The sequence below is a fragment of the Leptidea sinapis genome, chromosome 15 (assembly GCF_905404315.1).
Source record: "Leptidea sinapis chromosome 15, ilLepSina1.1, whole genome shotgun sequence".
In the NCBI taxonomy this organism is placed as follows: domain Eukaryota; kingdom Metazoa; phylum Arthropoda; class Insecta; order Lepidoptera; family Pieridae; genus Leptidea; species Leptidea sinapis.
The window spans coordinates 11,310,567-11,334,054 of NC_066279.1; the positions used below are offsets into that span (position 1 = coordinate 11,310,567).

General features: G+C 35.8%; 1 protein-coding gene across 1 annotated transcript in view; it reads right to left on the reverse strand.

Annotated features, from left to right (window-relative positions):
* Positions 1-23,488, reverse strand: part of LOC126968292 (zinc finger protein 595-like) — a 53,326-nt gene that overhangs the window by 23,256 nt on the left and 6,582 nt on the right. The window contains exons 4-14 of the mRNA XM_050813201.1: positions 20,696-20,788; positions 17,994-18,077; positions 16,585-16,634; positions 13,890-14,021; positions 12,235-12,290; positions 10,584-10,701; positions 10,062-10,100; positions 4,743-4,843; positions 4,101-4,271; positions 1,943-2,063; positions 773-928 (exon numbers count right to left, since the gene is read on the reverse strand). Of these exons, the coding sequence (XP_050669158.1) occupies positions 773-928; positions 1,943-2,063; positions 4,101-4,271; positions 4,743-4,843; positions 10,062-10,100; positions 10,584-10,701; positions 12,235-12,290; positions 13,890-14,021; positions 16,585-16,634; positions 17,994-18,077; positions 20,696-20,788 (1,121 nt within the window). The remainder of the gene's footprint in view (positions 1-772; positions 929-1,942; positions 2,064-4,100; positions 4,272-4,742; positions 4,844-10,061; positions 10,101-10,583; positions 10,702-12,234; positions 12,291-13,889; positions 14,022-16,584; positions 16,635-17,993; positions 18,078-20,695; positions 20,789-23,488) is intronic.

The window sequence follows — 23,488 nt, forward strand, 5'->3', positions numbered from 1 at the left end:
GCCAACTTAATGGCTGACAGGGTTCTCCTGCATGTTTCAGTATGACAACTCTCTACCTACTTAAACATTTTATTGAGAAAAAACCTTTAGTTGCGAATGCAACGGGCAACGACTAGTATTATTATAACCTGACGTATGTGCATTTTGTGATGCTATAAACAAAAAAAAAAGAAACGTCGCTCATGCACATCTGCAATGCAAGAGGTCTAGGAGATTCTGTTCCTACGGTAACCTACGAACTTATTACTAATATCACTTAATTCTACGCTGTCTGTCCGTCCATCTGAAATTATGGCAGAGTGCGAATATTATTACAGCGTTGGGCGTAGAGATGTGGGTTTTCTCTACATCTTCTGCCACATATATCACGGGGAGTGCTCAGAGGAGCTGTTTTGGGCTGACATCAGCAGCCGAATTCCACTATAGGATAATTATAACGACATAATATGAAATCTCTCCTGCATTAAGTTTGTACCCTGGTATTCTACAACCGCGCGTTTTGCAATAAATTTGTGAAATCAATTACCGGCTGCTGTATTCCCGAATCAATACGACTTAGCGACATTCAATATTAGAGCATACCCTCAACCTAAAGGTCGGCATCATATCTCTTGTGCCCTGGCTTTGCGGATGTCCATGGCGAGCAAAAAAAAGCTATACAGTACACTGACAGACAAACTAACAGGTGAGCTGTAGAAATACGGATCCCGTCGCATATCCTTTGAGTAAGGAACTCTAGAAGAATTGCATAAAAATTGCTGGTAAATGTAACCTGAGCTTCGATGTCGTTCCTGAACGCACGCTTGCAGACACCACAAGCGAACACCAGTTTCATGCAGACCTCCTCCTCGTGAGCTCGCAGGTGCATTCGAAGACGAGAGCGCCGAGTTAGCTGCTTAAGGCATATGTGGCATTGGAACGGTTTAATCTGCGGATAAAAGTTACTTGAATATAAAAGCAATACAGAAAACCCGATGGAGTTTCCGTTGCATAGGATGACGGATAGGTAGGCCACAGTGGTCCTTTTTTCTGCAAACAACCGTGTGCAAGCACTATTGTATTTTCAACACACTTGCTCGTAAAGTGAGCTTTATTACATCGCCATAAGCCGAACTAAAACACACACGTGCATAGTTATATTACACACTAGTGCATAATAGAATTATCCCTACAAAGTAAAATTAGTACCTAACTGCAAATTATATGAGAGTAAACAGATCATTTTCAATTTAACCGGGTACTACAGTTTTTTTGTAACAACAAAGAGGTTTTATTCCGCTGAAAATTCATTCACAGTTTTGGAATAAATAAATATATCCCTAATTAAGACGAAAAAACATTTATTATTATCAAATTATTTATAATTTACAATAATTTGTTATAAAATATACGCATTTTTTCACTAAAATTATAATTTTGAAGTAGGCTGTATGCCATATATGTAATTAAACACCTTACATTTTGCGAGTGCAATTAAAAACATGAGCCTTTGTTTTTTCCTCGCAAGTGTGATGTAATTCTTCAAATTAACTTAAAAGATTATTTATTGATATAATAACTTATTATTATTATAATAAAAATAAATATTGATAAACAACCAAACAAAGAATAAATGGGGAAAAAATATTAATGGTAAGATAAACTTCGGTGCAATTCATGGAGGAATTGGTATTAATCTGTCTCCATCTCACATTCGACGACTCGTCGCTCATACGTCTTATTAGCGGGAAAAATATTCATAAATATAAAACAGCAATACAAGAATGAAAGAACGTTGGAATTCAAAAAATAATCATCTAGGATAAATATCGCATCGAATGGTGGTAGTTTCATGTCGATGCGATCAGTGGTATAGGCGTAATTGAGCTTCAAACAATGACCATTTTCATGATATAAATATATGTATAGATAGCACGTCATTGTTTCAGTCCAATAGCCTTACCTGTAAATGCGTGACGCCGTGTTCGTCTAGCGTCTGTTTGTCCAGGAACCGCTTCCCGCAGGTCACGCACACGTAGCGCCTCGTGTCTGTGTGCGTCCGGCTGTGCTTCGTCAACGTCGCCCTACACCACACACACATACATAGCTACATTATTCTTAAAGTGATATCCCTCACTTCTGGGAATAATTGTACTGTTCGATATTAGAAGTGGACTATACATTGTTTGGTAGGCTTAATAAAAACAACTGTGACAAAAAGAACAATGCTTATACCACCTACCTTTACCGCTCTTGGCTACAAACAGCATCCACCAGTCACGGACTAGTAAAAAAAAGGACTCCGTGTCACCTTACATTACTGTGTAGCACCAAAACAAGCCGATTAACGTGTAAATACATAGCCCCACGCACAGACTTACTACTACAGGCCGATAGGCGGCCATTATGAGAATTGTCATCGTCTGTGACAGATCAGTTTGCGTCTCAATAAAATACTTTAAAAATGCCGTCGTGCGTTGTGAAAAAGTGTAAAAACGATACTTTATGAGTATTTGTGGCCATTAATGATTATTTAAGGGAGAAAAAATTGTGTAACTAGTATCCCCCGTAACCGCACACACACTAGCATAAAGGTGTTTCACTTGCTAAAATCACGGCGCGGAGTCCTCCTTTTTATACTCGTCCGTGCCACCAGTGTACTTACACTACAGAAACCAACGTGGTTCCAACAATCGGCTCAGAACGTCTCGGATAGCACCTTCTCTTACGGCGGTTGCAAGCGAAAGAGAGGGCTAATGTCTAGCGCCCACACATAAGTCACGCGATTGTCGCGCCTTGCGCCACTAATTTGTTACCAGTTTCAACTTAGGGTTGAGGTACAGTAGAGATAGATGGCACTTTAGCATGTCCGATCTTTACAGTTGAAATTAACTGGCACTTTATCAAACAATACACAATGCAAAAGTAAGTGAACAAATTAAATTGATCAATTTAAAAATAACAAATGGTTTCGATTTGAAAGTCAATTTCTTAATATGCAATTCTTGGGGTTGAGCAGGTTATCAACTGTGCTGCAGATTCTATACATGGCCACAAAATGAGAGTCAAGATATACTATGATTTACGATCCATGCGTCACTCGAACGGTTGGCTTAGTTGGTTAGAGCGCTCAGACGGAACCCTAGAGGTGTGATTTCGAGTCCCGCATCGTCCATAAATTTTGGTTAAAAATTTAATCTGTACATACTAACATGTCATATTTTACCAACAGACTTCAAAAAAGCAGAATTCAATTCGTTATTATACTTTTTTTGTGTGCATGTTATCCAATCTTTTCGCTAAGTAACAACTGATTTTAATAATACTTGTTTATGTGAGTATACCGATATAACATATCAACATATAATACCGTTTTATATGTTGATGACCACCCTGGGAAAACTAATAAAAATGTATTCCTTTTGTAATGAAATTATGTCAATATAGGAAACATTCCCGGCGGCGGTGAGTAGCGCGCCGAGCGAGGAACTAACGATTTATGAATAGAATTGAGAATTGAGAGATTTTTCAATAAGTTCCTAATTGGGGTGGGATAGTTTTTCTCATAATTTGCCTAGTAATGGTAACTGATAAAGCAGTTTGTTTAGTAATTTTAAAATATTCGTGCATCGAACTAGTAGCTTGCCCCCGACTTCGTTAAGGCTGAATTAAGAAGAAAAAAAGTAACACCTAACCTCTTTGTTAGCGAAAGGAACCCAATATTTGCTTATTTTTACATTATTACAATTTGCGTAGGATACTCTTTATTTTTTTAATAGCACACACACCCAATTATAGGCAAAAATTTTCATACATCATGCCTTTGTGCAGCGGTGGACATCTTCCGGCTGATGATGATACACTGTGATACCATTTCTACTGGTGAAATAATTTTTAAAATCGATCTATTACTTTTTGAGTTTATACATTACATACATAATACATACATGCACAAAAAGAAATATTTTTATTTTATAAAAATTCGATAGATAAGATGCATATTTCCAATTTCTTATTTGTGCCATATTTTTGGACGATATTTGTAAAATTAAAGAATCATTAAGAGCAATATTTGAATTTGAAAGGAGTTAATCCACTATTTATTACACATATGTTAATACCTCAAGAAGAACATCTTTCCACACTCCTCGACCGGGCACTGCCACTTCTTCTGCTTGTGATGCTGGAAGTGCACATGGTCGAACAACTCCGTCTCCGTCGCCAGAGTAAGGCTGCACTCCTTACACGAGTATCCCTCTGGTGTCAGCAAGTCCGTTTTATCGTGGAATTGCCTGGAATTTATTTTAAAAAAACGTTTTGCCACTCCAACAGTTACCCAGGCAAATACTGAAAATCAGCGCTGCAGCCAGTGCTGCACAAGCTGAGCATCAGCCTTTTCATTTGCCACAGCATATTTAGTTAAGTTAGGATTAGGAATATATGTATTATTAAGTATTTGGATTGTAATTTTATGTGTGTGGCATGGAATAATTTTTTATTATTCAATTGCGCTCGTCTCCTGAGACATAAGGTGTTAAGTCTCGTTTGTTCGTCCAGTAATTTCTGTAGCTGCGGCACCCTTGAGATTGAAACACAATAATGTTTACACATTACTGCTTCACGGCAGAAATAGGTGCCGTTGTGGTACCCATAATCTAGTCGGCATCCTGTGCAAAGCCTCCAACTGGTGTTCTGTGCATTCTTATTATATTCCTATAAAACAAAGCGCGCCTAAAGAAGTATTCAGTTTCACTAATACTCACATATGGAACTTGAGTCTCACTTTAGACGAGAACGACTCGTTACAGTTATGGCACGTGACTATCTGCGAAGCGTTCTCTCGGCTCTTAGTCTTTTTCACCTTCTGAAATACATTTTATATGGAAGAGGAGGAAAAAGTGTTCAGCACATCTCTTACTATAAGTGGCGATGGCGCAATAGGTTAACTCTCACCACGGAGCCCCCGGTCACAATACAGTTATAGAACATTACTTTAACTTCAAACTACAGCGCCCGAATCGATGAACGAACACATACACACAAAGCAATATTCAGAAGACATTAAGTCGGTGCCATGCCCTAAATAAAATAAAACTTTATATTATAAACAGTTTACTTTCTATTATTATTAAAAGGACGCCTGGCCTCGCGTGACTGCCCGCTTGGGTTGTTATGCTCTAGACGAAGCTATTTTATTTTATTTTATTTATTCGGGTCAACAAACAGTAGCACGCAGTGCTTAGAAAAAAATCAGTAATAATATAATACAGTAATACTATACATGCTACCCACTACGTCAACCACATAATTATTGATTAATACTTAATTACAAAAGTTACATGTATGAATATAAGTGTAGATATAAAAAAATATATTCGTTTAGTTTTATAGTTATTATTCTACAGGCTTAGTCTAATATAGTAATATTCTTCTTAAGATAATCCATGACCAGCTTTTTGAAAGAGCCCACACGAGTGGAAAAAATATCAATATTGCCAAAGCACGCATTATTTGAGTGTGTCATTCTCCATAGTGGTGAGCGCTCGCCAGAATTTGTACGACATTTTATAGTAGCAAAAAGTTTATGCGTTTGATTATTGCGTACATGACTTCTAACTGGTATTTTGTAACAGAGTTTACGAGTTAAAGGAATACAGTCGTATTTATTATGACACAGATCAAATAAGAGCATAGCTTCAAGTTGTTTGCGCCTTGACTGCAAGTCAAGTATACTATATTTTTCAAGAAGTTGGTCATAAGGAAGGTAGCTTCCCGTACATTTATAGTGCATCGTCCGTAAAAATTTTTTCTGTACAGTTTCTATTCTCTTAACATATTAATTATAATGGGGATTCCAGATACAAACAGCATATTCGAGTTGTGAGCGAACCAGCGATTTATACAAATTTAGATATGTAGCAACTCTATTGAAATTAATACCGGTCCGCATTATAAATCCATACATTTTAAAAGCTTTATTTACAATGTTTTGTGTATGCGTGTCTAAATGTAACTTACTATCCAATGTTATTCCTAGATCTTTAATATTACTAACCTTGTCTAGACTCTCTCCATAAAGTGAATATGTATAGTTGCTAGCGGATCTCTTTTTAGTAAAAGTGATATGCTTACATTTACTAAAGCTTAGATTAAGTTTATTTTCCGTACAATATTTAGTAAATCTATTTAAATCATCCTGAAGATGGTAATGATTATCTTCTAATTCAATTGTTTTAAATATTTTAAGATCATCTGCATATAGTAGAAAATTACTATGTTTAAAGCATGTATGAATATCGTTGATGAATATAATAAATAAAAGAGGTCCAAGAATTGACCCTTGTGGAACTCCAGAAGTAATCATTACCATTTTCGATTCATGGCCACTGATGATAACTCTTTGAGTACGATTTGAGATGTATGATTTAAACCATCGCCAAAGATCACCACGTATGCCGTTATATGCTAATTTTTCTAATAAGCGTCTATGGTCTACCCTATCAAAAGCTTTCTGAAAGTCTGTATAAATGCAGTCTGTGTGTCTATTGTTATCTAAATCTTCAAATAAGTGTGAAGCAAAAACAAGAAGATTAGTTACTGTTGAGCGTTTCTGCACGAATCCATGTTGTTGTGGAATTATAATCCTATATATCAGTGGATAAATGGAATCGTGTACAAGCCGCTCAAAGAGCTTGGAAAGTACAGGCAAGATAGAGATTGGTCGGTAATTTTCTACGTTCTTTTTGGATCCTCCTTTATGTACAGGCACTATGCGAGCTATTTTCCATTTCTCTGGAAATATGCCTTGTTTAAGACACATACTGAATAAAATATGCAGTGGTTTGTAAATGGTAGTAGAAGTGGTTTTGAAAAATATTGGAGGTATATCATCTAAACCAGAACCCTTCATTACATCCAACTTGTTTAGAGCCTTAATTACATTTTCAGTCGAGATAACAGTTTGACTGATAATGTCACACACTATTTCATCCTTACCAGTGCATTCAATATGATCTATGTCAAAGTCATTGGTAAGAGTAGATGGTACAAAAACCGAGTAAAAAAGTCAGAAAATAAATTACATGCATCGATCGGAGTATTAGCTGTATTATTTTTGTAAAATACATTATAAGGAATGCGGGAATTGTTTTTTATATTAGAGAAGTATGTCCAAAAATATTGTGCATTGACTTTAATACTATCTTCTACTATGTTCATATATTCACTGTAACGACGTTTCGATTCCTTTTTAAAACGACGTCTGAGTATACAGAATATCTCATAGTCTGACGTATTATAAAAATTTTTCCACTTTATCCAAGCCCTTTTTTTATCTTTAAATATATGTATTAAGGATGAATTAAACCAAACTGGGAAGCTCTTTGCTTTTATAGTTTTAGATGGGATATACTTACGTATGAATCCATAGATTATTTCATAGAATAAACCGACAACTTGATCAGCAGATTTGCCTTGAAAATATCTTTCCCAGTTGGTGTTAAGTATCTCTTCATTAATAATTGAATACTCAGCTTGTTTAAAACAGTAGTGTGTGTGTGTAGTTAAAGGGATATGTGGTCTATTAGCAAAGGGCAATAGTGCATAGAAAGGTGGATGATGACCATCAGGTGGCACCAAGGCAGTAAGTGCAATTAATAAAATACAATCATTGTTACTGGATAGGAATAGATCTAAAATATGATTATTATAATTTTCAAAACAATTATATTGTGATAGATTCAAGGTATACATAAATTGACAAAAACTTTGACTCGTTAAACAATAACTATTACTTAATTGTGGTTCCATATGCGCGCCGTGTCGCAACCAATTTATTGTCGGTATGTTATAGTCGCCAACAAGGTGTATATTATCGCTAAGTAACAAGATTTCTTGTAGGTAATTAAAATAAGATAGGTATATATCATGGGTCTGATTCGGCGGAATATATGTTACACCAAATATGTGACGGCCAGCTGTAGTGCGTAACTCAACTAGTACGTAATCAATAATTGGTGGCATGGCAAGCATAGTGGCTGGCTGTGACATTGGCAGCGTAAGAAGCGTGGCAGACAGCGAGCGACGCGCCGCACTCATAACTCCACCGCCATCACGCCGCCCGGTCTCGGTTCGGTTCCTATCACACCGCTATACGTGATATCTCGAGTCAATGAGTTCATTGTCAAATATCTCATCAGTTAACCATGTTTCAGTCAGAAGTATTAGATCGTAGTCATGCATAAGTATATTCATATAAAGCGTATGGAGCTTAGTCCGTAATCCACGACAGTTCTGATAATACACTGAAAGAACTTTGTCCATAAAAATTATCTACTGTATACTAATAAATTAAAAATAATTAGAGTTTTAAATCGCATTATCATACTAGATAATTTTATTATTTTTAGACACAGAGTGACACGCATATTAATTATGATTTCATGAGAACTACAATGACGTAATTGTTGATTAATAGTTAATCTTTTATAAGTAACATAATTGTAACTAAAAATAATATGGTTTATATTACGGAAAGCTGAAAAATAAGAAAATAAACATGTTTTTACTAACATTATCATACAAAAAACGCAATACCAGCAGTAAAATATAAACACAGTGAGATAAATGTAACATGTACAAGTATAAGCTATCCCGCTCTAAGTCACGCGTGGCAAGTGTAGGTGTTGTAACCTACTATTACATTTGGCTTGGTACCGACTTCAAAGCTATCGATATGTAGACCATACAATTAATAGGCTATTATTAATATTAAAGGTAAAGGTTTGCGTAATTTAAACGAATTTCGTTTAAATTACGCAAACCTTTAAAGTTCGTTTAAAGTAGGGCTGTCATGCATTTTTTATGATTTTTTTAGATTTACCTACAGATTACATTTCGATTATTACTAATGAATGTAGTAATTTTTTATAACTAAAACATACTTCAAAGTTACTAATTAGTAATAGAATAGTTACTAAAACTTCATAGATAATACAAAAATCGACTTTAAATCGACTGCTACGAATAATTTTTACGGCTGACCGAATTTTGACGACTTGTCGTATTTTACACAGATAAAGTTTTAAAATTAAATATTTTTACTTTTATAGTCTGTTATATTACCTTTCTTGTGGTATATCGTGTAGCTTGTCTTACTCTGTGTATATTTAGCGAAAAAATATCTGCTACCGTTGAGGGGCAAGCAGACATAATATGTCTGATTGGCACCTCGGGGGGTAAGGGGTGGGACGTTATTGCGAACCCACCACACTCACCCTGATGAAGGACCTCCGAATGTTCCGAAACTAGTCGGTACCGACACCGATAAAACGTGAGTAAAGCCGTATTAATAAATAAAACTTTAAACTTGGAGTAACTTTACTTTGCATTTATTAAGAAGGCAGATTAACTATAAAGTCATATTGATATATTTAATGAAAAGGTTAATGATTTAAGATCGCTGCTTTGTGATAATGAAAAATAATTACTATTTTCTGCCCCTTACATTGTTTTCTTTTCTCTTCATATCTCTGACGATTTAATTGTTGTAACTTATAAAGCACAGTCTTTATATGTCTAGACAGAGCCGAGATTTATATATTTTTTATGACAATAAGGGACGAGACGAACAGGACGTTCAGCTGATGTTAATTGTTATGCCCTGCATTACAATGCAGTGCCGCTCAGGATTCTTGAAAACTCTTAAAACTCTGAGCGGCACTACAATTGCGCTCGTCTCCTTGAGATATAAGATGTCTCATTTGCCCAGTAATTTCCCTAGCTAAGGCGCTCTTCAGACCGAAACACAATAATGCTTACACATTACTGCTTCACGGCAGAAATAGGCGCCATTGTGGTACCCATAATATAGCCGGCATCCTGAGAAATGGAGCCTCACACTGGTAAAATATATGTCTTAGAAAATCATTTTATGATAGCTTAAAGTGTTGTATAACTTTTAGAACTTTTTCTGGTAGAAGTTGTTAGTTTATAATTTTATTTCTTTTATTAGATATTATAATATTATTTGTTTCTTCTACATAAATAAATAAATATGTAAGTGTATATCAATAATACATTACCGATAAGCTATTATCGCTCCTTGGTCTTCCTTGTGCTCGCTGGAAATAAAAAGAAAAATAATTTAAATTTACTTTTAATCCCAGAAGTTAGCGACCACTTTAAATTTAGAAATTCTATTGATTTGGTATTGTATGGTACAATCGGGCTAATCCGCAACTCTAAGTATGTGTGCCTATTTTGCGCGTGTTGTAATATATTTGTTATTCCTGCCACGCCAACTCTATCAGGAACTTTAGCTTCTAAACGCCGTTTCCTTAATACTTGCGGGAGTGTGTTTGGGGTGCCAAAATGTTGAGCCCGGTAAGTTGCTACACCTGGACAATGCTGTAGTAAATGTGCAGCCGTTTCTTCTGCCACCATGCTGGCCCAGTTATGCCTACATTAAATAGATGTTTACTATAAGGACCTTGGCCAGTTTGGGCCGCCGTTTATATTTGAAAGAGCGACAGTCTTAACGAAGAACAGGCGCTGTTATTTGATTATTTAGTTGTTAGTTTATTGATTTAGTAATTTTGATTTACCTTCAGAAAGTCCTCTTGAGTGGGCACGCATACTGAATTATCGTCAGTAGGTTTCCGTTTTCGAGTACGTTTTCGGCACTTGTGTGTATTTAAGGTTTCGGCTGATGGGAATATACGGCTGTAAATACCAATGGTAAAAAGAAAATCAGATAATACGTCATAGATATGCAAAATGGTCCTTAGACGCAAAAACTATTCAAAAATCGAACAATACACAAATTAAATTTGTTACTAAAATTTATGATCGATGCAGGACTCGAACCCGCGCCTCTCGGGTTCCGTCCGAGCGCTCCTACCAACTAAGTCAACCGTTCCGAGTTGAGATGTTCATAAATTTTGGTTACAAATTTAATTTGTATAATTAATCCCAGAAGTGAGAACCATGACTTTAAAATACCTAACAATTTTTTTAAATCTAACAATACGCATACAGTACTATAATACACTACCGTATAAACAACCTGACAGCCCAATAATGCGTGACAATGAATGTGAAAATTTTATTTGTCAATATGTGCGTTAGCTATTGATTTCATATAAAATACTAAGAAGCTAATGCTAAGCGTGGCTGACTGTTTACGACTTGTCAGTCAAAACCGGTCACAGTAACAATAGTTTCACTTACCTTCTCTCTTGTGCACTCTGTTTGTCTATATGCTAGCATATTTTAAGTATCATAATACTACTACTTAAAAATGTGGTGGCAATACTGCCCCGGACGACCACTGGTCATACTTACAGTTTGTTCTATTGCTATTTCGGAAATAGTTGAACATATACTACCCGGTAACATTATCCCTGGATCAGACATCGATAACGTCACATTGTCGCTTTGTTACGGTGGACAAAACAAACATCTCTAGGGCATTATTGGAGTGAAACTTCTCTATCGACGCATGCGAGAAATTTTATAGCATATCCTCACGGTTTTCGGTTACGCGCCATTTTGTTTTTGTTGTCAATATGACAGTGTTGACAGCTGTCAAATGAAGTTGGCAGAAACAATACCAACGTTTGTCGTATCTTTTCATTTCGTTAAATTAAAAGTACGAAAAATCATTTAAATATCTATTATTTTTTATTACTAAATAAACAACGATTTATTTTTTTCTGTATTAATAATGATTGATCAATGAAAAATCAATGAAAGCATCTAGGTTAAACACAAATAGTATTTATTTTACTGACTGTACTACTAAAGCGACACATAACAATAAAAACTACAGAACTATTAACAACAAAATTCAAAACGTTACAATGAGCACTTAAAAAACAAATAGTACAAAGATATCACATGTACGTAACGGTAATGAAACTGCAAACGGTACTGAAGCAACAGGACGAGCGCGAGTGGATGAAAGGGGCTTCACGTTCCAGCGAGGTTTAGAGATAATGGGGCCGTGTAGTAGTCTATTCTACAGCTATTCCAGAAATGTGTTAAATATCTGTGGTGAAATATTTGTACTTATATACCACAAAAAAATATGGTCGGACGCAGAACTGCCCCGGACGAGTACCGCTCAAAGAGTTATTTATACGACTACGTACTAACATTACATATACATATATGAATTTGTTTAGAATTATTTCTAGAAAAAATATGAAACATAAATTCTAGATATACCTACTCTACACAATAAATGTTAATAACCTGCAATTGAAACATTTGTGTTTCGTCAAAAAATTCTGTTCCCGAGGACATTTTTTCTGAAATTTACAATATAAGCAACATGATAAGTAAATACATTGAAACAATAACCATATTTATAGTATGCCTTGTATTTAGCTGTCAATAATCTTAAGCTGTCCCAATATACCCGATGAGTCTTTCTTATCGCCTTATATTGGGACGCGTGAATTGCAATCCATACAAACTTCTATCGCTGGTAAGCTATACGTCGTCGTTACATTGACAGACAGCGGGTACGGATAGGTCAATTACCGACGATAAGTTTATTGGGACAGAAAAGTCAACGATAGTTACGATTTTTATCTCAAGTAAGAGACAGACTGAATATTGGGAATGGCCGTAAGTTGATCTACAAAACCCAAAGATGAATATTAAAATGTGAACAATTCATCAAACAATGTTTTAAACATGTAAATATTCAATTTAAAAATGGCATTATTACGTTACATTCTATTAATAATTGCATTTTGTCAATAGAGTAAGTACTTATAAAAAATTACAAAACTATCGATTGTCTTAAGTAAGCTGTCAAAGTCAAATTCACTGTCATTCTGTTCAATAACAATATTCTGTACCAATATTATGGGTATCAAATAGAACGGCTTAGATAATTTATACGTCTAGATAGTCTCTTGCTGTTCGACAACCGACAAAAACAGGCCAGGAATATTAGTTTAGTGTGCGTGACAAGCCACGTCTTACACTCGCGATTTTTATGACACTTTGTGTTAGTGTGCGTGAATTGCTCAAAATAGAGGTTAGTTCTAAACTCAATTTTTTCGACGGTTTCGCAGCTGTCACAGTAAATCAAGACGTATAAATGATCTAAGTAGAAGAGTTTGCACGGAGGGACACGAGAATGTATTTTTAACGCATCAGTTAATCTATGAAATAAGCAGGCAATAGAGCGTACGGTCATCTGGCGATAAGAGATCACCGCCACCTATTGTTACTTGCAACAGAGGAATAACAGGAGCGTTGCTGCTCTTTCAAATGTATGTACTTTCTTTAAGCTTGCCTGTGCATGTCTGTCATAAAAGGGAACCTTACTGTTCGGTCTTTGCATTGCATAGTGTTTGATAAAGTACCAGTTAATTTCAACTGTAAAGATCGGATACGCTAAGGTGCCACCTATCACTACTGTACCTCAACCATATCTAAGTTGAAACCGGTAGTATATTGGGGGCGATAAACGCGACAATCGTGTGACTCTCTGTCTCTGGATGCCGTTTGTGGCGAGGAGCAGAAAAGGTACCAGTGGGACGCTCCTTTGCCAGAATGCCGACTAGATTATGGGTATCTAACCATATAATATAATCAACGGCGCCTATTTCTGCCGTGAAGCAATAATATGTATTGTGTTTCGGTCTGAAGGGCGCCGTAGCTAGTAAAATTACTGGGTAAATGAGACTTAACATCTTATGTTTCAAGGTGACGAGCGCAATTGTAGTGCCACTCAGAATTTTTGGGTTTTTCAAGAAGCTGAACGTCCTGCTCCTCTCGACACTTACTGTCATTAGAAAGAGGTAGGTGGTATAAGCATTGTTCTTTTTCACAGTTGTTTTTATAAAGCCTATCAAACAATATACAGTCCACTTCTAATATCGAACATTTACCGTATTGGCGTTCAGCAGTTTGTGCAATTGTTCTTCTTGCACATCATCCCCAGTGTGAACTATCCAGATGGCTTCGTCGTCGCTGTCAATCGCCTCTTGCTTTATTTCCGTTTCAAATTTTATATGCTGCACCTATTGTTGTATTTTGGTTTTATTAAAGGAATATTATCGGTCTTCTTTTTTTTATGGAAAAAGGAGGATAAACGAACGTACGGGTCACCTGGTGTTAAGTGATCACCGCCGCCCACATTCTCTTGCCACACCAGAGGAATCACAGTAGCGTTGCTGGCCTTTAAGGAAGTTGTACGCGCTTTTTTTCAAGGTACCCATGTTATTGTTAAAGTCCTCAAAGAACATCAACAATCATAAGCGCTGCTGCCTGCCAGACGTAGATTTTGCTATAACAACAGGTTTAACAGAATGTGTAATAGCCTAAACACAATATAATTGGAATTGGTACGACCGGACAATTTGGTCCGGATCCCCGGGGTCAGACTCGTTACGGTTGCAATCATAAAAAAAATGCGTGCGTACAAAGCACACATGTCAGAAGTGAAACCTGCATGGTGCATGAACCTCTAAACTGCATATGAATTCCTGGTACGTGTTGCTAGGATGACACATGATTTCAACCGCTATGAACGACATTCCTACCACCACTAATATGTTCTCCTGGTGTCTATGTAGTAATACGTCGTGCACTTGGAGTCAGAATATATTAAGGTATACTCGCGCCATACTCAAGACAATCGCTTCTTTAACTATGATCGCCTGGTACCAAAACATTGTATTATGCTTCCTATCTCATTCAAATTCAAATTCAAAAACACTTTATCAGACACATTATTATATATTAACACATCGAGCAGACTTCCCGGTAACAAGATCATCCAGCCCCCACGAGTAGCACCCGTTCACGAGCATGACGCATGGACCAGCCATCGCCTCCCTCGACCATATTTTAGGGAAGGGAACGACCCGCCCCACGTCGCCGCCACAAGCAGAGGCATTTAAGCGAGCATGACGATACCTGTCACGAGAAATCTACTGAATAACAAAACAATTCAAGTTCATCTACATATTATGCAATACTTACTAAATGCCTCTACCTACAATTTTGTTTCAAATTACATAACTCATGATAATGATTATTAAAATTGATTAAAAAACAGAAACAATATTAATATTTAAATTATATAACTATAATGACATTTATCAAACTAAGACAGACATGTAACAGCCCAGCAGGTCAGTCCCAATTATCTCCCATGTTAAATATTATGAATTGATGTGACTGCTCTTTTTACTGTCGCTTTTTCGTTTCATCGACTTTCAAATCACAACGATGATAGTGAAGTTTTCACTTCAATAGTATGCATATTTCTGTCTCATTCTTTGCCGGCTTCATCCTACGTCCGTTGCATCCGGTTTGAAATCACGATTCTAAAGAAGTTTCACTTCAAAAAGAATTCAAAAATAAAAATACATAATTAACACAAAAAATTATTACACCGCGCCCTAACCGTTCAGAAAATCTTAGGTATAAACTTTTGTTTTCTAAATGAATACCTAATACTAGCTGATACTGATGATTAATGCGACTTCGTCCGCTTGCACACTTGACTGAGCACGTAGTAGCGACATTTCAATTATTTTTTTTAAATAAAAGAGCACTTATATGCTGTCGACACTTTTTTTTAATCATGATGTTTTCTGCAAATTCGTAGTACATTATTTTATTATAACTTCAAAATTTTCGCAGTGCACGCGATGTTAAGAATATTTTTGGTTATTTTTTTTACACCTTGGCTTACATTATTGGAATATTAGTGAGGGGATAGTATAGCTTCCCAACAGTGAAAGATGTTTTCAAATCAGTTCAGTACTTTCGGAGCCTATTCAATGCAAAGTGCAAACAAACAATCAATCTTTTCTCTTTATAATATTAGTAAAGAAGTATAGATAATGTGATATGGATGTGCCGAGTTTTCTAGCTATGTAGAATCTTTGCACCGGACAATTATTGATCGAGACGCAGGCATAGATTCTTCTCGAATCCAGCACATCGTACTGTGGCTCGCACCAACTCACCTATACCGAGGTCTCTCGAAGTCAACCCTGTTTGTGATATATTTGCGGATGGGTGGCAGACCATTTTAACAGTGTGCTGCGTGTGCGTTTTCTGAGAGAGATGGATGAACGGTATGTGGATGTTTATCTATTAGTTAATAACAGTAATATTTGCATTTATTTACTATTATATTTTGTACATATTAATGTTGTTTGTTTGTCATTAATTATTCACTTTTATACAGATGAGGTAGTTATATTTACGTATTGAAGACACCGAAACGGAGCCCTTATATGTCGCACTCGACTACCGACTTAAACCTCCTATATGCTGTCAGCCCTGAAGGCTTTTACAGCGACATAGCACGTGGGCCGTGGAGTCCGCAAAAACTACGAAACACGGCATCTCTTAATGAGACTCGAACCTCAGACCGGCTGTGTGCCTATAGGAAGTAGAGAAGAGAGAAGCGCAGAGAAGATGAAAAGGAAAATGAAATTCAATATTATAATTGGCTCACGCCGTTTTATGAGTACAAATTAATAAATAAGCATCTATCCCTACTCTGTGGAACACAGATAAATAATTTGTTTGTATGAAATCTTCTGTGTGTACATAAATACTTACAGTTTTAGTGTCGTCCTCATTCGGGTGAGATTCTTTAATATCCTTTTCATCTGAAAACGGTACAAAAAGGTTGAACTTTGAAAGTTTTGCTTTTTTCACGTGAACCATACCTATAACTTGGGTTGCACCAACTAAATTTAGAAATAACAAATATGTTCAAGTACCGGTTAAGCAAAAAATGGGCTGCACCATTTGACAATTTTTAAATGAAGACATTTTAACCTTGCTTACCGTCCAATCTTCGCCGGTCAAACCTATTGATGTTAAATAGCTAAGAAACCTGACAAAAGTTTCAAGTAAATATTCAAGTCAGTAACTTGATATTTCACTTTTTAACTTTAACTTTTCCGAGGAACACATTTCGCAGTCTATGTTAAAGTTAGTTTTAACCCAGCCTAAATGTTCTCTCTCCACTAACAATAAACTAACAACACTCATATCAGTTGCTTATACGAGAAATGACTTTGGTAGCGATCGAATTAAAAAGGACGCGAATGGGAAACAATCGAGAACAAAATCAAATCAAAGCAGATCACATTATCATACTTTAACAATCATTGTTGGGTTCATAGAAAAAAAAATTATGACAATCATTTTCAACAATTCATCTTCTAATTGAAAACCCAATGCCCCACCTGTATATAACTTTATTTAACTAAAATTTAGCGTTTATATTTTCCGTATCGGTAGAAAATATTTTATAACATTCCTTTTGATACTTCGAGCTACTTTTTGAGCGTTAATATTTTTTTACAAACAAATATACAAATAAAACTGAAAACAAAAATTTATGAACGATGCGAGACTCGAACCCGCGAACTTTTGCGTTCCGTGTGAGTACTCTCCCAACTGAGCCAACCGTTCGAATGACGTATCGACATAATATCTTGTATAGTTTGTTCAACACTCAGGTTGTGGCTTCATCTACAGGATCTACTTTACAGTTGATAGCCAGCTCAAATCCCAGTATTTGCATATAAGGAAATTGACTTAAGATGTCGCTCTTGTAAATATAAACAATTTGTTATGTTTTTAAAGTGATAACCCCCACTTCTGGGAAATGCGCCCTGCATCGTTCATAAAATTTTGTTTTAACTTTTTTTTTATGGAATAGGAGGACAAACGAGCGTACGGGTCACCTGGTGTTAAGTGAGCACCGCCGCCCACATTCTCTTGCAACACCAGAGGAATCACAAGAGCGTTGCCGGCCTTTAAGGTAGGTGTACGCTTTTTTTAAAGGTACCCATGTCGTATCGTCCCGGAAACACCGCACAAGGAAGCTCATTCCACAGCTTTGTAGTACTTATTTGTGTAATTAATCTCAGAAGTGAGGGTTATCACTTTAAAAACATAACATTTTGTTTAGAAAATACATTCGCATATTCCCCAGTTATTTAAACTTTACATACCATTGTCATTAACAGACGTCTTCTCCAAAATTCCTGTTCCGTTAGCAACAGGCGACGATTCCTTCGGTGGATGTTCCGCGACAACTATTATAATATGAGACGTAAATAACTTAATAATTCATTTAGTACCTATGTATAATATTAACCAATTCAAGGTCATAAAAGTATATTAATTTACGTATATTATTATCAAATAGACTAATTCATTTTGTATTGAAAAATTCATTTAAACTATAGAAGTTAATTGTTAACCACTGATGCAGCCTTCTTTTAAAAACTTTGAACGGTAAATCTTTCAATTCATTGGGCAATTTATTATATATTTTCACAGACATGCTGTAACAATTTCTACTAAAATATGCAGTTCTACAGAAGGGCATTATGAGTTTATTTGGATACCTTGTGTTTAAAACCTTCTGGCTTTTTTTTGTATAGAAATCACACATATGTTTTTGAACAAATAGGCTTATCTCATAAATCTATAGGCATGGCAGCGATAGAATTTTCAATTTTTTAAATAGCGGTCGACAAGAATCTAGGGGGCCGGCTCCACTAACCGCCCTGATACACTTCTTCTGTCCAATAAATAAATGCCCTTTGCTCACTGAGTTGCCCCATATGACCAATCCATATCTTAAAGCTGAAACCACGAATGCATGATACGCCATTAGCGCTGTTTTTTCACCTATTGTTTTCGATACGCGTTTGAGGACAAATACATGTTGGTTAATTTTTTTGCTAATTTTGTCAATATGTGACTTGAAGGACAAGTTGCTGTCAAAAGTAATACCAAGAAAATTGACAAGTTGTGCTTCTTTAATATTCTCATTATGATAATTAACATTAATATCTTTTCCTTTCCCATTCTTATTATAATACTGCATATACATTGTTTCTTTTATATTTACAGTCAGTTTATTTTCAGTAAGCCATTCAATTGTGTCCTTTATTGTTTATCATATGTCAATACATTGTTACATTTAATTACAATAGAGATGTCATCAGCAAAAAGAGTACTGTTATAAGTAGTAATGCTAGGTAAGTCGTTTATGTAGATTATGAATAGAAGTGGACCCAATATACTTCCTTGTGGTACACCTTTTGTTTTAAGTCTAAGTTCTGATCGATAAGGTATTACTTCTTGTTTATTATTTAATTTAGCAATTTCAACGTATTGAGTGCGGTTTGAAAGATAACTTTTAAGCCAGTCATTTGCTAGACCTCGAATACCATATTGAGCGCATTTATCTAATAGATTTTCATGACAAACATTGTCAAAAGCTTTGCTCATATCGAAAAATACTGATTTTACTGAATTTTTGTGTCCATGCATTCCGATATTTCTTTTATTAGCGAAAAACACGCTAAAGTTGTTGATTTTCCTTTTTGGAAACCATTTTGTTCAGTATCTTTTCAAAAATTTTTGAGATAATAGGAATGAGTGTGATTGGTCGATAGTTAACATCCTTTTTATATCCCGCTTTGAGTAAAGGTGTTACTTTTGACTTTTTTAAATTTGATGGGAACTTACCTACTTCAAAAGATAGATTTATTAAGTAGGCTAGGACTGGAGCTAGTTCCTTTGCACATTCCTTTATTACCTTTGTTGCTATTTCATCACAGCTCGTGGAATTTGAATTATTAAGTGACGGTTCTTATCTCCATTTCATCAGCATTAAGAAAATATTTAAATTGTTATGTTTTAATTTATATGCAGGTTTTTTATTTTTTACATTTTGACTTTGACTTTGTATGACTATAAAATAATTATTAAAAATAGTAGCAATCTGAGTTGGATTATTTATAATTTTATTTTCATAATTAATTTCATCGATGCTTCCTACATTAGAGTTAGTTTTATTTTTAATCACATTCCACGACGCTTTGCATTTATTTTTCGAGTAAAGTATATATTTGTTGTTACTACTTCTCTGTTTACTTTCTTTATTTTAAAATGTTATTTAAGCTTAGAACTGATATTAACAAAATAGTAAAACTGTATTTCAATAGAATTATATTTATTTCTTAGTAAGTACATAATTCTGTATTCGAAGTGATGTCCTTGTTGTACGATACAATGTGACCTTCCTTCTAGTCTCATACTAAATGTATGGGAGTGTTTTTTTTTAAATGAAAATAAGGGACGAGACGAGCAGGACATTCAGCTGATGGTAATTGATACGCCCTGCCCATTACAATGCAGTACCGCTCAGGATATATGAAAAACGCAAAAATTCTGAGCCGCACCACAACTGCGCTCGTCACCTTGAGACATAAGATGTTAAGTCTCATTTGTCCAATAATTTCACTAGCTACGGCGCCCTTCAGACCGAAACACAGTAATGCTTACACATTATTGCTTCACGGCAGAAATAGGCGCCGTTGTGGTACCCATAATCTAGCCGGCATCCGGTGCAAAGGAGCCTCCCACTGGTTTTTAACTAATATGAAATAAATAATTTTGGATACTTCTCATTTGATTTTAAAAAGTTATTGATGTCATATTACTGATTAGGTAACTTTCTTTCGATATCATCTTAAAGTTTTTTGATATCTGTTATAATAGTTACAGAATAATCGCCTGGTCACACTTATCTTTAACATCCTGTATAATCAGAGAGCCAGTCATTGACGGACCGCCTATCATTACACCTAAGCTTTGAGTGCCTGAGAGATTCAATATAAAAATGACACTGACATACCCTCCTTTTTAATAACAGCGCCATCTTCCGCGTCGTTTGGCTTGTCATGAGCCGCTTTGAGATGGCCCTTTAACCATTTCAGATTTGCATATCCTGTAAATAAAACATACTTTATTTTATTTATTAATTAAAAGATACACCATTGTTCTTACACAAAACATTAGATTATTAATATTAACTTCAAAAACAAAAATTAACAACTTTACTACAAAAAGAAACACAGTAGTGAAGACACATGAATGTTAACATTAGCATAGTAGTAGACTGCCAATAGAAGTGAATACTTAGAACCTTCAATAATATATTAATCAAACAAAAAAGCTATTTCAACAATGTACAGTATAGAACTCTTCACTAGATCCATTCAATTTCACTTATCAGATATACACAGCAGTAATAGTCAGCTGTATAGCAACAGATATACTGCTATAAGCATTTCGTTGACGCGAACCCGAATAAGATTTTAAAACTTCAGTTTAACATTAACAAAACTATACCTATAAATATATTATACTAGTTGACCCGACAGACGTTGTTTTGTATATAATAAATATAATAATGTTTTTATATGAATTTGTCAATAATATATCATAACATCAACAATTACTTCGTAAAATATGCACCCTGCTGTCGTAATGAAATTGTTTCACAGCAGAACTGTCAAACCGTGCGTCAATAAATTCTCTCATAGAAATTATGTATGGACACATCAAAAGAAAAAAAAAATGTTGTTTTTATTTATTTTAAACCTTCTCTGGACTTCCACGAATAATTCAAGACCAAATTTAGCCAAATCAGTCAACCAGTCGTTCTCGAGTTTTAGCGAGACTAACGAACAGCAATTCATTTTTATATATACAACGTGAATCAAAAAGGGTATAACATCCCTTCAATGCTACGTTATATAAGTCATATGCAATAGTATTGTGATGTTTAAATTTGAATAAATAAAATAAATAAGAAGCTAATAAGAAGAAAATAAGAAAGCCCCTACAAAATAAAAATATTATTTTTCAATTTCTTTTCTCAGACAACCCTAACTTTTAATGAGACCGCCATTTAATATGGGCGGAGCCGTTGTTTGTAAACAAAATTAGGAAACCTACCTACGGACTTAAACATTAGGTATTCGATAATAATAGTACATACCAATCTTGCTGCGCAGCTTTTTAACACTCTCTCAACAACACTTGAGTTTCACAATAAATACACAGAAAACACCATATCACGTCATGTTGATTATGTTTTAGGTAGTTAGGTACCTAAGTAGATACCTAGTTATTTCATCACTAGTACATTTAAAACAGCCCAGGAACATCACACATGATACAGTTATAAGGATTTGCAGCAACACCACTAAAGGAAGGGTTCAATCATGCACCAATCTTCGGAAACAAACGTATGAGGGAAGCCTCCTATTCCGGTACCGACGCGGACAGTGGTACAATTCGCGAGCTGCGACCAGATTATTATTTGTCACCGCACCAACACACAATATCATGTCGTAATATTCATTGTTCCCATAATCTGCCATGATTATCATACGAAAATACTGCAATCCAAAAGTCCAACGCGACGATCTAACAAACATGAATGTCGGAAGACAACTAAAGTATAAAAATTATTAAATAAAATGTCCATTGAATTTGGTATTATGATTAAGGAGTATTCACACTCGCCGAAATAACACGTGGCTTGTATTTTTTATGGAAAAGGAAGACAAACGAACGTACGGGTCACCTGGTGTTAAGTGATCGCCGCCGCTCACATTCTCTTGCAACACCAGAGGAATCACAGGAGCGTTGCCGGCCTTTAAGGAAGGTGTATGCGCTTTTATTGAAGGTATCTATGTCGTACCATCCCGGAAACACCGCACAAGGAAGTTCATTCATAAGAAAGCTCCTTAAAAACTGCACTGTGGAGGACCGAATTCGGCGGCAGGAATCAGGTGGAACAGCTCTTCGGAACACTCCCCATGATAAATGCGGTAGCAGACACACAATGAGGCGATGTCTCTACGCAACGCCAAGTGATCCAGCCGTTCACAGAGCACTGGGTCCCCGACAACTCGAGCTGCTCTGCGTTGCGCGCGGTCAAATGGATCGAGCTTATACTGGGGTGCACCAGACCAGAGATGACAGCCTATTTGGCTTTGCTCTCCAGGTGGCATCGAAATTGACAATCACTTAAGATTTCGAGACCCAGTATTCCGATACTAGGCGAGGATGTAAAGGAAGTGTTGTCAAAGAGCGGTGATACTACAAATGGGGTTTTATTAGTGGTATACGCGCAAACTTGAGTCTTCTGGGAGTTAAATTGGACAAGGTTCATATTTACTCACATAATAGGGGCAAGCCTCCACATTTCTAAACTCTGGTCTGCTACTCAGAAATTTCTTACTAAAACCCCAATGCTTTGCAAATGCCCAGCCCGGGAATGAAATACCTACCTATCTATTATTAATACGAGAATGGTCAAAGACATCCATTTTTGACTAAAGTTATCCGTGAAGAACAATTTCTTAATAGGAGCCTATTAGAATTATCTTTATTGGATAATACATTTTTTTGTGTTAAGAAGGGACAAGACGAGCTGGACATTCAGCGAATGGTAATTGATACGCCCTGCCCATTACAATGCAGTGCCGATCAAGAGTTAAGAAAAACCCAAAAACGCGTGCGGAACTACAATTGCGCTCGTCACCTTGAGACATAAATCATTCAAATAATCCTATATTAAAGTGCTTAGGTAATAAATAACTTATCAAAAATGTGAACTCATTTAATTTCCAAC